Below are 16873 nucleotides of genomic sequence, written 5' to 3'. Positions count from 1 at the left end.
TTGGAATCAGATGACAGATTTGTCAAAAAAATAAAATCTCTGCAACCTCTTAGTCATCCTGATGAATGAAGACACGGCACAAAATATATACCAACCATACTTCTAACAGAATTTGTTTAAAAAATTCATATAAGACTAACACATTGAGATAAAGTTAATACAATATAATAAATATAATTGGTATATGAAGCCACACATGCATCACCCATTCATCCACTGGTAATGTTGCTAAATAGACATCTTGGGATTTAGTGCAAAAGTTCGTTAAGGTGCAGGAGATGGACAAACAGAATGCATGCACAGCAGGGCCAAATTCTGTTTAAGCAACTATTGTGTAAAGAAGCAATGTGTGGTCGCGGTGCTTTAACTCAAGGGAGTTAAGTAGGAGCAGCTGAAAGGAAATTCTACCAAGTTTACTCCAGTGACTGCACCCTGACCTCAATTCTGCACCCTTATTTGAAAGCTTGTGTGTTTGCCGCAGTTTCTGAACTTGGCAACAACCCTAGAACAGGAGCCCCAGGATTTTTGCAAGTCTCTGCCAATGCACTATTAGTGGTGCCATGATTGTGGAACAGTTCTTCCCTCACTTGCAGCTCACTGGCAGCAACAGCATAATTTTTCTTCCCAGCTACCCTGGGAAGCAACAAGAAAACACAAGAGGCTCAGGGAGAACTTGCTGCTAAGTCACAAAGGAACATATTGCATTTTCTAATTGTACTATCATGCTTTGGTGTACACCGTAAAGTGTGACTGTGGCAAAGATGCACCTGCAAAAAGGTGAATCATGTAAGTAAACTTGTCAGGGAGCCACAGTTGGCTGCAGTTTCCTTTGCACACTCATGTTTCCTGAATGTGCAAATTGGCCCTCATCTTAGAATGGTGTACACATTAATTAATACTAATCATTAACAGTATAATACTAAATCCTATCCCTTCCCTCAGACTCCAACGCAACCACATGAAATAACTGCTCTGACTTTCCCTCTGTTAACTGTATTTTGTAATAGATTTTTCAAGCCAAGCACAATGTACAAAAAAAGCAAAACTCCCCACCATCACTTGGACACAATTTCTGTCTCTAGAAATAAAATGTGAAGTCACAAATCTGGCTAAACTAACACTGAGCTAGAATGACAACCCACCAAAAATCTTCTTAATACTTACATTGTTCAACCAGTTCCACAAATGGCATCGTGATCACCAGTTTTACAGCACTTAATATGCAATTGTTCTGCCATATATCTTCTCTTACCTATTGACTCTAACACCCCATAAGATAAGCCACTTTCCCCCTTTTACTTCCCCTCCCTTTCCTAATCAGAAAAACGGGAAAGGCTGTGTAAGGTTAGTGTTATTGCTATTGCTTTCTTCTACCTTTTTGATTGTACATGTGTTTGCTGTTAGCTGCTCTGACACCTTGATGGGAAGGCACGATATAAATCCTGAAAACTAGGGTTGCCATATTTCAAACAGTGTAAAGTTGTTGAGTTTTTAGTTTTGCCCAAAGTTGTTGAGATTTGGAAGCAAAATGACTTTTAAAAAAAATTCCGTTTTGAGCTATTTTTATGGGGAAATGGCAAAAATGGCACTGCTGCCGTGGGCTGCCATACGTTCAGATTTTTCCAGACACTTGCCCAATGTCTGCCCGGGCACTGCTGCAGACGTATCAATCTGGATGTATCAATCTGTGGTTTTTCACTAGCACGGGAAAAACTTGAAATCTGATAGAGGGTGCAGACACTGAGTTGAATAGAATGGAGCCACTGTGCGAGAGGAATTGTGTCTGCCCAAGCGGTCGAACTCCTCCTCTCTCTCCTCCCTCGCAACCTTGTCTGCCCTGCACCCCCCAAAATCTGTATTTTGCCCCAACCTTCCAGAACAGATTGGGGGGAGGGGAGAAGAGCAGGGGGCACACAAGCTGAAGGGTGAAAGTTACATGAGAGGAAGTTGTTCCTCTCTGGCAATGACTCCATTAGATTCAACTCTTGCTCTGATTTTTCTTTTCGAAAGTTTCCAATTGCCTATCAATGTGAGCGTGCACTTTTAATCTTGTAGCCAGTGACTAAAAAGGGACAAGAACAGGCGGCTTTAGCACCCTGCACAATATCACATCATTTATAAAGCTTGCCAGATTCAATTTTTCTTGGCACATAATTTGGATTACCTTGGCAGAGAATTGCATGTTTTATTCCATTGTGTGCAGTGTACTAATGCCCTATGTAAGGCTTCTTTTCTCAAACTTCTCTATAAAGACAACAAAAGGAAAATAATCAATTAGAGAGGACTTTCCTGTGAAGTCAATATTATTGTGAGATAAACTTTTCAATCAAGCCTTCATCAATCTATACTGAGTGGTCACGTGCAAGTCTAGGGGCAGTGACTGGTCGGCTGAGCAATAGATCAAGGCAGATAGAAATCTATTAAAAATCGCATATGCTAAGTTTTTCTTAAAGAATAACATGTTTCATATTAAATAATCTGAACATAGGATTCTTAGCTGTACAATGAATCTCTAAACTGAATCAATGACTTCTTCCAGACACACTGAATTAAATGAGACTATTCTATGCAAATGAAGAACCAATTTCACCACATTTTAAATATATTTGCAGATTTTGATTTTACACCATTGCTTAGGAAATACATGAAAACCCAAGTTTAAATTGGCCTTTTCTTTCTTGCTGATTTAAATGACTGATTTAAACTCACATTGATTTAAATTATCTCACCATATATGTAATACATGAGTTGGGTGTATAGATGGAGTTCCTTTAATTTTTTGTGCATATCAAGAACATTGGAGGAAATTTGAACCTAGAGTAGCAAGAATAAAAGTATAAAAGAACATTACATATGTGTACACCAGATTCACGTAGAGAAATGGAGTGGAATGACTTCCATTGGCTCACCCCTCCTGTATGCATTCAGAACAACACCAGGAAATTGTAAGAACAATACACGATATATGGGACCTTGGAGAGTTCCTGGACCCATGGACAGAGAATTATGAGCATTCAGCTTGTATGCACATAAGCTCAATGATGATGTTTCGCTGAATGTATGTTGACTGTCACTACAGTGTTCATTCAGTGTATACAAATCTCATGTGCCTACAAGGCTAGAGGTTCTAGATTATCTTCCTTTGATTTCAGAAATTCATTTTTCTGGGGCTAAATTGATAAATATATGAAAATGATATTAAGTTAAAACAAAAACAGCTAACAAAGAAAAATGTTTGATAAATTCTATCTAGCAGTAGAGAAGAGCATAGAGGTCTGAACTGATCTACTCTCTATAATGTAAATGTGCTTTATTCTTAATCCATGTGAGTAGGTCTTACGTTTCTGGTACACAACCATTCACTCTCCCCAAGTATGTCTGCATATATATTCTTGTCAGCATTTTAATTAGAAGTGCTTATAACTTTTATGAGGGGTGTGTGTGTCCTGCAGCCCAATGCTAACCCCAGATGGATATTATGCACATTTAAAACAAAAATGAGCAAGACTTGCTTCCCTTACAGTCATAATCCAAAATCTTACAGGACTGTGCTCTATGGGAGCAGAGAGAGGCTGTTTTATTATCTCCGACACTGGGGAATATTTTGAGCGCTCAGTATACACCAGAGCCACTGGATGGAGCCTTCATGTTTGAATTAGGGTTTCAGCCACAAGCCACTGAAACCCACAGGAATACAGCACAATCTCACACAAGTCTAGCCAGAAGCAAGGCACAATGTGATGTACTCCCAGGCAAGTCTGCACAGAACTGTTACCTTAAATCAGGCGTTGGAACCTGATTCGTGGCCTTCGTTTACAAACTTTAATCCTCAACTTCAATTTGGTCTGACTGGAAACCATGACAGGAGCATAATTACTACTGTAGCTCAGTGATAGAGCAATTGGGATTGGGGTATTGTATAGGGGTTTTTCTTGGGGTGGGGATGGGGAGGTGCTGTTGTTGATATAATTTTTTCTATCTTTAATTTTTAGATCTTATTACAATTTATTATTTATGCGGAAATAGTTCGGTTTGGTGGCATCTTCATTCTAAACATCGAGATCTAGCTTGGGGGGCCTTCTGGCGGTTCTCTCACTGCAAGAAGTAAGGTCACAGGGAACCAGCCAGAGGGCCTTCTCAGTAGTGGCGCCCGCCCTGTGGAACTCCCTCCCACCAGATGTCAAGGAAATAAACAACTATCTGACTTTTAGAAGACATCAGAAGGCAGCCCTGTATGGGGAAGAATTTAATATGTGACATTTTATTATGTTTTTATGTGTGCTGGAAGCCACTCATAGAGGCTGGGGCAACCCAGCCAGTTGGGCGGGGTATAAATAATAAAATTAGTATTATCGATAATCATTATTAACTATGAAAAGGCAGCATGAAAATGAAATGATGATAATGATTATGTTTTGAATGCAGAATGCCTCAAGTTCAATCCCTGGCATTTCCAGGTAGGGTTCCGAGGGACCCTAGAGAGTTGCTACCAGTCAATACAGTCAAGACAATACTAACCTAGATGGGCTCAGTATAAGGCAGCTTCCTATGTTCCTATAATTGACAGTCTGGATTCCACAACGTTCAGGAGAAGCAGTGACATAAGGCTATACTCTACCACTGAAAACAAATTTATAGCTAGTATGTGCTTCCCCCACCCCACTTTTTGAATGCAGACCCTCTTCTTCCCCCTTTGAGCCACATGACAAAAGGCCTTTCAGGCTCCCAAGTTTCCATCGCCATTTACAGTATAGTCGCCGAAAGCTCTCTTACGCACCCCAAGCCCATGTGCACACGACACATGGCTAGGGACACAGAAGCAAGTCAAATTAGTTTTTGCATTCTGAACTAGAATAAAGTTATTAGGTTAGGCCTAAAAAGGTAAAGGGACCCCTGACCATTAGGTCCAGTCGTGGCCAACTCTGGGGTTGCGGCGCTCATCTCACTCTATAGGCCAAGGGAGTCGGCGTACAGCTTCTGTGTGAACCAGAGCAGCACACGGAAACGCCGTTTACCTTCCCGCAGGAGTGGTACCTATTTATCTACTTGCACTTTGACGTGCTTTTGAACTGCTAGGTGGGCAGGAGCTGGGACCGAGCAACAGGAGCTCACCCTGTTGCGGGGATTTGAACCGCCAACCTTCTGATTGGCAAGTCCTAGGCTCTGTGGTTTAACCCACAGCGCCACCCACGTCCCAGGTTAGGGCCTACTTTGGCATTATTGACCATTCCACACCTTGGGAAAGATCAGTAATAAGACACAGACTCATAGGTTTCTACTCCCCTCACCGCTAAGAAAAATAGAGATGGAAAGAAAAGATCCAGTCTTTATCTGAATATGGGATTGCTCCTGAGCCTCTATGAAAGAGGATTTGATTTTGTCGAGTTGCGGAAGTACGATCCCAGGAAGAAAAGTAGCACCAGAATATAATCTGAATTAGAACTTAACTGTGTCTGCAAAACAGGATCCTAAATCTATAATAAAGTTCCTTAAAAAAGCTTTTTCAGAAGTTTGCTATCTCTCCAAGCATCATAAAAATCAATACTTGCTAAAAGCAGCAACTATCTTTGGGCTCAGTAATACTTCATCAGTTTATATTTAGGTCACTGGGTCATATTTTCTTGACATTATTGTGCTTAACGTACACAAAACATGGTGCTGAAACTTCCAATAACTCAAAACTAAACTAAATATGATAGGAATGAAAACATAGATTTAGCAGCCTAATTTACGGCACTATTCTGTGCACATTTATTGGAAAGTAAGTCCTATTACACTCGTGGGGAATTATATATAGGATTGCAGCCTCAAGTACCCAATTTCAGCATTTGGGGCTGCGGCATGTTTTCTTCACTCATTCTTTCATACACAGCCTGGTTCACACAACCCAGCAAGCCTCCTTCCTGGTCTTTTTTACTCCAGTGCCGTGATGAGACAAGTTTTTAGCTATACCATCCAAACCCCATGGGGGGGCGGGTAAAAAGGACTAGGGAGGAGAAAAGCAGCTGCGAGAAACTCTCCAGGGCTCTGCACATCTGTGTGGTTCCAATAAACCATAGTTTGGCTTACCAGCTGGGGCAGTGTCTCTTCTTTTGCCCATTGCTAATTAGAAAAATGAAACAACTAGAAAGCTGTATAAGGGCATTATTTCATACTATATCCAGGACAAAACCATTTGCTATTTTCCCCACCTCTAATATATCCCACCCTCTGGAACCAACACATAAAATATTTTTGACTGATCCTGCGGACAGCATTAAAAACAAGCACACACATGAGATACTTTTAAGAAAATGACATATTTGTATAATCCTTGTTTCAAGCACAGGGCACTGTACTTAATCTTGGATTATTTCAGGTGTGGCAGATCACGAGGAACAATCTTGGTCCTTCGATGCAGAAAGAGGTTTTTAATGTTTTCCAAACCCTCCGTTTTATTTTGAATAGTTTTGATTTCTACCAGTCAACAATTTCTACAGCAACACTGAGACACCAGGCTTTTTAGGGGATTCAGTGCCTTTCTTTGAAAAACATTTCTTTTTAAATGTACTCAAGTGGCAGAGCCATTTTAACCCTCATTTAGCATGGCAAGTTCTGCCCTCCAGCATGACCTGGGGTGAAGTGGATCAGGAGCAGTGCTCCAGGAATTTCTCCTTTCGCTTCAGTTCCCTAGTTGCGCGATATTCAGTTCATGCTGCTTGCAGTCACTCAACTCAACACCCAGCTCCGGGTGAGATATGTCAGGGGATTACAAAGGGTCCGTCAAGGAAAAATGGAGGCAGCAATTTTTTATTTTTGTTTCTTCTTTTTGGTAGAAAAGGAGAAAGTTTACCAAACATAAATGGCCAAATTGGGGGGGGGGAGGGGTTTCCACCCACCGACACCTTGCCAGACATAAATAAGAATTGCCTAAAGGAGAGCATGACAAGTACATAAAAGGGCTGGAGTGAAACAGAAGGATTGATTTACCCAAACTTTGGTTAGAAGAACATTTCAAAAGACCAAGAGCAAAAAGCAATACAGAAGGCAACACACAGAAAATATATACTGCGATTGTCTGCAGCTTCAAATATAGGGCAGTGCAGGCAGTTCCCCGCACGGGATGCCAAGCCGAGAGGGCGCCAAACTGAGAAGATACACAATCAAGGCCGTCTTACCCATAGGCGCTAGGGGTGCCGGGCACCCGGGCACCAAGCTTTCAGGGGCGCCAGGCCGAGAGTCCGGGGCCCAAGAGTTGAGTCCAGGGAAGAGCCCACCTGTCAGTCGGAGCAGGGGCTCCTCTGCTGCTGGCAGCTCTGCGCCGCGAGTTCAGGGGCGACCGAGCCAGTGAGATGTTGAGGCAGCCGGCCGGCTCCACCCTCCTGCGCACCTGGGACTGGGCAACCTTGGGGGGGGGGCACCAGGCAGATGTTTGCACCCCGGCGCCGCATATGCTTAGGACAGCCCTGTACACAATTGAGAAGATCCATTTGGGGATGCCAAATTTTGGCATCACACAGTGTGCCATATTATGAGAGATTTGCCCCTTAAATACGTTTGTTCTGTTTCTCTATTCTCCATGAATTAGCTTCAATACCATATTATACATATGAACATACAAGGCTACCTTATGAATATAAGCATTCCCAGACAGCTTCATCTACTCTGACTGAAGGCAGCTCTCTGAGTCTAAGGATTCTCTCCAGGGTCTTTCCCCAGCCTTGTTATCATAGACTGCTTTTTAACTGCGTGTACTTTGGACCTTCTGCATTCAAAGCATGTATTCTGCTGCTGAGCTACAGACTGCTTTATACACACAAGTATGCAATCTTGTGTGGCTGCTTTGGCTAAAGAGCTAGAGGTGCCAGTAAATGCACACACATAATACTGCAAAATGCTTATCTGCTTCCCTTAATTGCAAAAGCACACGTCTCATACATTTTCTCTACAGTAATAGCTAACTGCTGGCCGTGATGATTCCTGTGATCTGAACTCAGAAGGTTTAGGCCAATCTGAATAACATTCACAAGTAAATGAAGAAACCATGGGGAATTGTGTAAAAAATGTGTTTATTTTTGGATAGAGTCTTATTATGGTAGGTAAAGGAGAATTTGCTTGCTTTGACCAAGGGACTGTTGCCAGTGCTGCACCACATATTTCTTCACTGCTGAAAAATCACTTTGATTTCAAAAAACACGAATGTCTAATATCATTTGTTTTCTGGAGCTGCCCTGACTTGCATTCCTTTGGGTTGGAGTCCCAAGGTCTTCAAGGATATAGGATGCATTGGTTTGCCCCTACATAATTCCTCATGGTTCTGAGGCCAAAAGATTTTTCAAGAAAGCTTCTCAACCAAAATGCTTCCTGTGGTTTACCACATGGGGTTATATGAGGTGGGTCTTCTCATCACCATCCCAGCACCCAAGTCCATATTCTGTTTAGTAAATTGCATTAGAAATTTATCTGGTTCTGTCAGTCCCAATCACTGCTAAGAAAACCCACAGAGAAAATGCATCTTTCTTTAGGGCCCAGACATCGCTCTAGACCACAGGCCCAAAAGTAAAACACAAACCAGCATCTTTGTCCACAGTGTCACAACTGGGCAGGAGTAGCTTCATGAGGCTACTGAGACCAGCACACTATAGTTATTGGTGTGATGTTTCACTGCATCCACTGCAAATTCTATCAGCCATCGCCACACATCATTTCTGAAAACAGCATTTGGAGCCCTGAGTCTAAGTTTTCAAGGACCAGGTTGTATCCACGTCATTCTTTTCTTACATCAAATTGCATAAGAGACGCTTGGAGAGGCAAGTAAGAAAAATCAGTTATAAGGAAATCTACATTGGTGTTTAATGGTCTGCCAGAATGATCCATGCTTCCTTAGAACCTGAATGGAACCCATTCACTGAAGAACAATGGAATCGTTTCAGAAATGTGAACAAAATTACCTGAGCATCTTTAGTAGTAAAATAACAGGGAAGGGGGAAATGGGGGGGGAGGGGAATAAGAGAGCGGTTCTGAAGAAAGGACCTGAAATCAGAAACAGAACAGTGGAAGGAGACACAAAGTGATAAGTATTGTTTACCTGTCAGTTGACATTGATTAATCTTGTGCTCTGTGATATCACTCAGTGACTCAAACACCTGGAGGCAGCTGTCACAGCTGTGCACAGCTTCTTCCTCTAACTCCTCCCCTTCTTCCGGCCTTTTCTTACAATCTATCAACTCTCCATCTTCTGTCTTGTCTTCTAGTTTACAGTTCAGATCTGAAAGAAAATCAAGACTATGACCCCAGGGCTTTAAGAGATCCTTTAAAAAGAAGAAGATTCAGATTGGGTTTGTTGTTGTTTAGGTTACTTAACAAGCGGGGGTGGGGGAGGGGAATATTTTTGCTCAAGCCTGCAAAACATGAACATAATACTAGCTTTTATAGCCACATAAACAGAGGAAGCATCCATCCTCTCTTTTCTCAATGGTTTTTCTTCCCAAACAGTTACTCCCCCCTGAAAAACAGCACTTCCATTCGTCACAGTTAATTTTGTCAAGTTTAATATAACTATTGGGGGCTTTTCATCACTTGAATAATTTAAAAGAATAAATCCCTTCTACAATTCACCACTATATAATGAAAGGAAAGAGAAAAATGTACCAGTGAGTGAATTCAAGAGATTTTGTTTTAACTTTCAAAAAATGATAAAAGCTATCCAAGTCATGAGAATGAAATTCTCTCATTTCACTAACCAGCCAAATGATCAGATTATTTTATTTTATTGCCAACTAAAAACAAAAACATATGCCTTAAAATGAGAAGTCCTAAAGTTATTTAAACTGTCTGCTAATTAACCAAAGCTGTATTAACCTGCAGAGGATCACTAACCCAAGAGACCCTGTTTCCATCATTATAAATCGTAACTGTTATAGTGAGGATCAAACTGATAATCTAGTTCCGGGACAGTAATGATGAGCCCAACAATAGGTTCTAACTTTCTGTAAAGTTCACACAAATCCCTTGTAGAAAGTGAAATCTAATCATCATCCAGCACAACTGCAGCTTTGTATACAACTAGCGCAAAAGGGACAAGCAAGTTTAAGACTTTAAAAAGATCATAATTTAAGAGAGCTTCTTGTGAACTTTCAGAAAATTACCCATGCCAAAAAGGCTTGAAAACATAGTACTGAAAAGCTAAGAGCTCTATCCAGTTCACCAGGTATTAAAAATATATCCCCCCCCCCTTCAGATACTAGGAGCTGTATCTTTCTATCAACCTTCCTCCAAAGTAGAAAGCCATGATCAAGGCTGCATACATATAGTCCCCTGGGCCTATAAGAAATCTGATAAATTTCCTCCTGCCCACTAGAAAACAAACTGGAGCAAAAAGAGACCTGAGAGAGGAGCTTGAGAAGAGGGGAGTGGAGGTGCAGAACCTAAAACTGACTCGGGTGGAAGCGGCATCCATTCCAACTCAACATTTGTTCAGATGCAGCAGCAGTTTCTCCTACAGAGGTTAGCATAGCAATAAACCTCAGTTTAGTCTGATGGCAGGAGACATCAAGATAGCTTCCCCTCTAGAGACCATCATTTTCCCACTAAGCTGTACGGGGAAAGAGAAAGGGTTTGCCACCACAGGAAGGCAGGAACACATCAACATCTTCTCCCTAGGAAGTTGCGAAAGAGTGCTCTCCTCAACAGTTTGCCTGATAAGAGAGCACCCTCTTTGGCCGCAAGAATTAACTGATTGATCAAGCTCCATTAAGTACTATGGAAGAGAAGAGACACCCCACCCCCCAATTGCAGATGGCCCTCTTCATCCTTAAAACTCAATAAAGGAAATGTGGTTTCATATCTGGAATTATGCAAACAGTGGAAAAATCTGTATGAGGAACCAAGAAACCCAAATGGCAAAATGATTGTACATGTGTAAACACTGTGTCTGAATATTGGTATATGTTTAGTCCGCGTGTGTGAATGAGGCGTAGAAGTTATGTGTTTTGTATAAAGACATGTTTCAAGTTCAAGGTTGTGTATGTGAATGGCAGGTAAAAGTATGATCCTTTGTGTTCTTTGGTATGGTGGCACGTATATTTGGCAAGCATTAGGCTTACATGAATATGTTGTCTACTAACAAGCAGCTTATACATGTTAAATGCATATGGAAAGCTCCCTTGAAAATCCCTGGTTTCTGGTAATCATAGTACATGGGAAAGCAACTCAGTTACTAAAGGTGCTCACATTCCACCAGTAGTAAGGCACAATCCACCGTGTGCACAATCCACCGTGTGTCATTATCTAGTCAAATATTGACTACATATACACACTTTAGGAAACTGTGATTGACAGTGAGTCCCCATGGTATAATACATGCAGTATACACATAATTAAAATGTGAGTATGACTCTCATAAGAAGCAGTCCTGGTATAGAAGTAGTATACTGGCATGTACCAGCTAATTTCCATATTGTTTAATTTGGATCTTACATTGCCCCCAGAACAACACATGCTGACTGAAGAGAAAAGCCCCTTTAAACTCCCTTTAACACACTGCTTGGATCCCAAACTTACTTGTAAGTACATTCCCAACCTTTACATCTACCTTAGCCTAGCAGTTAAAAATACCGCTAGGTTATAAGCAGCTGAGGAAAAGAAATAATTGTCTTAACTGTTGCAAACTGACCCCGACATCATTAAACACTTGTTGGAAGGCAGCATGTGCACAATGCATACTATTAGATGTTCAGCTCAAGCTCCCAGTTTCATCTCATAAAACTGACAGCACTCGGGGAAATGCAGGCACTGGGTCTGAATTTTAACACGACTATTTAAATGCTGCACATAAAGTTTACAGACCTGTTTGTTTTAAAATAAGGGTAGAGTCTGACTCTGCTTTAAGTAGCATGCTAGAGGGGAGAAAGAGATGCAACCACGCTCAACACTTATTATTCATGAATGCTGGCCCTTAACAAGAATCCAATAGAATAACAGACACGCGCGCAGACAGAGCTTAGGATACAAAATGTGAAAAACTGCTTATGACAATGCGTTTTGCAAAAATAGAACTGACTATTAATGTTAGGAATTATTTTTTCAAATTACATAATGGGAGTCGCTATGGGGGAGAGGGAAGACTTGCTTCCATTTATGCATTCACAGATACAAACCTACTGGGACGGGAGTCAGGCAACTTAGTCCCTTCTGCTGCAACTTCAGAATGCATGCTCTAGCAAAATGCTACGGTAGTTTTTAGGTCAACTCTTAAGGGGGAAAACCTGCGAGACCTGGGTTCGGTCACAGCCTCTGTGTAATGAGTTGTGGCAGCCTCTGCCTCTCTTGATGCATATATTTCTACCACTGTCTCTCTCTCTCTCTCCCACCCCCCCACCCCGTAAAGACCTCTCCATTTTAAAATAAAACCACAGATACTTGGAAGCTGCTGAATGGTTTTAGAGATGGCAGGAAGAACCATTGTCTACATTGTGTATGGCAACACACAATTATTACGGCTAGGTTTTGATGAAGCATTGGCTCAGTGGCAACCCTAACTATTGGTTGGCTCCACCAATATATTCCAAGCCTTTCACACTAGCTAATGACTTTCCAAAGTTGGATCTTCTGGGAACACTGCTCATTCAACATCTCACTCTGGACGTACAGAAAATAGCCACATGCTTCCATTCCAAATACCCAGTAACCATACAGACTACAAACTACAGTTTTAAAAAATATACCTGAAGGAGTATACCTGAAGGAGCGTCTCCACCCCCATCGTTCAGCCCAGACACTGAGACCCAGCGCTGAGGGCCTTCTGGCGGTTCCCTCATTGTGAGGTTACAGGGAACCAGACAGAGGGCCTTCTCGGTAGTGGCGCCCACCCTGTGGAACGCCCTCCCTTCAGATGTGAAAGAAATACCGTATTTTTCGCCCCATAGGACGCACTTTTTCCCCTCCAAAAATGAAGGGGAAATGTGTGTGCGTCCTATGGGGCGAATGCAGGCTTTCGCTGAAGCCTGGAGAGCGAGAGGCATCGGTGCGCACCGACCCCTCTCGCTCTCCAGGCTTCAGGAATCTATCCGCAAGCCTTGCAAGCCCGACGGGAGTTCCCGCATGTGAGGCTTGGGGCGGCAGCCTGCAGCCCGAAGCACGGGAGCCCTCCGGAGGGCGCCCCGTGCTTCGGGCAGGTGTGCGCAAGGCTTGGGGCGGCAGCCGCAGCTGGGGCGGGAAATATATATTTTTTTATTCATCCCCCCACCCCCCCAAAAAAAAAACCCGAGGTGCGTCCTATGGGCCGGTGCGTCCTATAGGACGAAAAATACGGTAAGTAGCTATCTTATCTTTAAAAGACATCTGAAGGCAGCCCTGTTTAGGAATATTTAATGCTGTATTGTTTTTAACATTCGATTGGAAGCCGCCCAGAGTTGCTGGGGAAACTCAGCCAGATGGGCGGGGTATAAATAAATAATAATAATAATAATAATAATAATAATAATAATTAAAAAGAGTTCCACAATGCAAATTGTCTGCCAAGTACCCAATATCTAAATCTGTGGTTGCACACTCATCTGATGGGCAGCAAACGAGAGAAAAAGCATAAACCGCAATCCCTGCTTTTCCCTCGGTCCCATCAGTATGATGCACTGGTGTATAGCCATCACCAGCCTGAGGTTTTATAGCATCTCACATGTGGTATAATTCCAAGCTTATACTGGTAGGTGTCACCTAATGTTATCAACATTTATTTTACACAGAGCCTGCCTTACCACACTTTCTCTACATACCATCAAATATCCACGCTACTCCAAATCAGAAGTTCTACCAAATGAATTTTTTCTTTGATAACTGCAGAACTTGACATGAATTTTCTAGCTCACAGATGCATTTCAGATATCTGTGATATTAGAAACTTTTTCTCCTATCAAACATATGATTGACATGGGAAAATAAATGCACTGGGGCCACCTTTTCCAACAAGGGAAGGGGTGGGAGAGTTTTACAAGTACACAATCTCTGGAATGCTGTTCTTGCTGGAGTCTGGATACAGAGGAAAAATTGGACTGCTGGGTTTCAGATATTACTTAGACACACGCACATGTCACCATCTCGTGTATATGGGATGTATCAAACTAAGTTTCACTGAGAGTAAAGGTAAAGGTAAAGGGACCCCTGACCATTAGGTCCAGTTGTGGCCGACTCTGGGGTTGCGGCGCTCATCTCGCTTTATTGGCCGAGGGAGCCGGCATACAGGTCATGGTGGCCAGCATGACTAAGCCGCTTCTGGCGAACCAGAGCAGCGCACAGAAACGCCGTTTACCTTCCCGCTGGAGCGGTACCTATTTATCTGCTTGCACTTTGACGTGCTTTCGAACTGCTAGGTTGGCAGGAGCAGGGACCAAGCAACGGGAACTCATCCTGTTGCTGGGATTTGAACCGCCGTCCTTCTGATTGGCAAGTCCTAGGCTCTATGGTTTAACCCACAACGCCACCCGCATCCCTGAGAGTAGATACAATGAAATTAATGGACTTAAGTTAGTCATGTTCATTCATTTCAATGGGTCAACTCTAAACAGGATTAGCACTGGATACAACTCATGGTATGGGTGGACAATCCACTCATAGAAACCTACAGCTGTGTGTGGATTGTCCATCACTGAATTGGATCTCCAGCATGAACTGTTGGAAGTTCAGGGTCTCAAACCACAATACACTAGTAAAGCTCAATACGTCAGCAAGTCTGTATATCACTGTCCCATCTGCAAGATCCCTTTATAAGATTACCTAATGCAAAAGGGGGGAAGGATTTGGCTCTGGAAGGAATTCTAACCATTAATATAGTACATAAATGAACTGCTGTTTTCTGTTCCTGATTATGTTAAATGTTATTTATAAATGGTATTTTCCCCATTACTTTCGTGTCCTGGCAGGTGGCTTTCTCCTTCTCTTCCTTCTCCTCATAAGGGATGTTATTGCTGTAACTTGGTCTAATAAAACTACAACTTTGGAGGAAAATGAAAAACTGAAAAGGCTTAAAAGAGTTAGCAGCAATAAACCCATGGACTTCAATTAATTTCCAGTAAGAGATTGGTTTAAGGCCAACAAGCAGAAATTCTATTCTGTCCATGTAAAAATTAGGTTTCACCACATTTACTTTTTATAACCTATATAAAAGTCAAGTTTTAAAAAAGTAATGAATATCTAAAAGCCATCTCAGCAGACTGGCAAAGACAATCTGTATGCCTGAAACTCATCTTGAATATTTCTCTCCACGCAACAAGGATCCATAGCTGATCAAGAGCCTAAAATGTCAAACTACGAGGAAGAAAGCCCAGTTTCCAGTCCATTTGACTGCATTTTAATGGACCTCCTTCCAAGCCACTTCTGCATGGAAAAGTGCTGGCAAAAGAAAGGAAAACTAAGAGATCATGTGGTTATAATTATGACCAGGAAAGGAATATTTCTGCAGTTCAGTGGTGAAGTAAAACTCTGTCGCTGTCTGCTCCCAATAGTGTCCATCGCAAAACAACTGCCTCATTAAATCTCTGCAGTAAGATTAATATGCCGTAGCTGCACTACATTTATAACTTGGTACTCCATAAAAAGCACATTTAATGGAAGGAGCCAGAGCTTTGATACAAGGATTTACTAGAAAAACTTCTAGCAGCATGTACGGGGCTTCTTACGCTGCTTTTGCGTGAAACAGCTGAATATTTTCTGTATCTGCTTGAAGGCTGAAAGTGTTGCAGCATACAAGGCACCCAAAAGCCGTAATAACAAACAAATCAATAATCAATAAAGACATTGGTAAATGCTTTTCAAAACTTCACACACCTCACATGATGTGAACCCAACATTCCAACATGAGTGACATTTTAGAAAAAGGCTATGGCTTATGTTGTGCATAATCGGAAAAATTTCTAGAAATGAAGCTATTCGTCTAACCTCAAATGAATCTCCCCATTTTAGGAGTAACCTTCCCCCCTTTTCTGCAGGGTATTCTCACACCCTGCCATGGTTTGCTTTAACCACGCTATAGTTTTTATCAGTTTTTAGCGTGTTTTTAATATTCTGTTGGGAGCTGCACCAGAGTGGCTGGGGAAACCCAACCAGATGGCTGGGGTATACAGTAAATAATAAATTATTATTATCAGTGCTAACCATGGTTTCTTTACTGGTTTAAAATATTGCAGTACTGCTGTTCAATTAGGTACTGTTCAATTAGAAGTGTCCTTAACTTTTCCCAATAGGTTATAAAATTGACCAAATGCTCCTGTAACCACGGTTTGCCAGCTCACTTTAAACACTGACTATGAGAGCAACTCTGGTTCATGCCAATGTAGATATAATACTATCATAACTATCTCCTAACCATGTTAATTAATTCATTAATTCAAAAGATTCAGCATCCCATTGCTGCTGATGCTTCAAATTGTTTTCTTCCACTTTATAAAATAGTAAAGGTGTATAATAATCAAAAGCAGAGGGTTTTTTGGTCAGGGAAAAACACAACATCTGAGATCTTCAGAGGGGTGGAGATGTGATCTGTATGGAGTATTTTGAAATGCACTGAAATACCTGGCTGAGCTTTGCTTTTCCAGAAATAAATCCTTAAGTTGCCCTGCAGATGAGCCAGTGTAATGTCACAAGTTAGGCTATTACACAAGCATGTCAATCAGCTACATATCCGTGCGATCATCCAAGATTTAATGGCAAATGCCATTAAAAACTGACAAAGCAAGAGAACATTTTGGGAAAACGTGTTCATTTCCTCACAACATATTTTCCAAATGCAGCCCACTAAAACATTAACAGGATTTCATTTCTCCAAAGTAGTTAGAGACATTTCCAGAAAAAAGTAGAAGAAAATTCCATATATGGTTCCATATTTTGTCACAAGCAGTCTTTT

The 16873-nt window shown here is 41.7% G+C and overlaps 1 protein-coding gene across 12 annotated transcripts in view; it reads right to left on the bottom strand.

Moving 5' to 3' along the window:
* Positions 1-16873, bottom strand: part of ZNF521 (zinc finger protein 521) — a 298917-nt gene that overhangs the window by 253331 nt on the left and 28713 nt on the right. For all 12 annotated transcript variants that reach the window (XM_028737138.2, XM_028737136.2, XM_028737137.2 and 9 more), the window contains one exon: positions 9068-9247. Coding sequence is in view for 6 of the 12 variants with exons in the window: in XM_028737128.2 (XP_028592961.1) it covers positions 9068-9247 (180 nt within the window). In the remaining 6 variants the exon portion in view is untranslated. The remainder of the gene's footprint in view (positions 1-9067; positions 9248-16873) is intronic.

The sequence above is a fragment of the Podarcis muralis genome, chromosome 8, assembly GCF_964188315.1.
Source record: "Podarcis muralis chromosome 8, rPodMur119.hap1.1, whole genome shotgun sequence".
NCBI classification, from domain to species: domain Eukaryota; kingdom Metazoa; phylum Chordata; class Lepidosauria; order Squamata; family Lacertidae; genus Podarcis; species Podarcis muralis.
The sequence above is the reverse complement of the archived record's forward strand: the minus strand, read 5'-3'. Positions and strand labels throughout refer to the sequence as shown.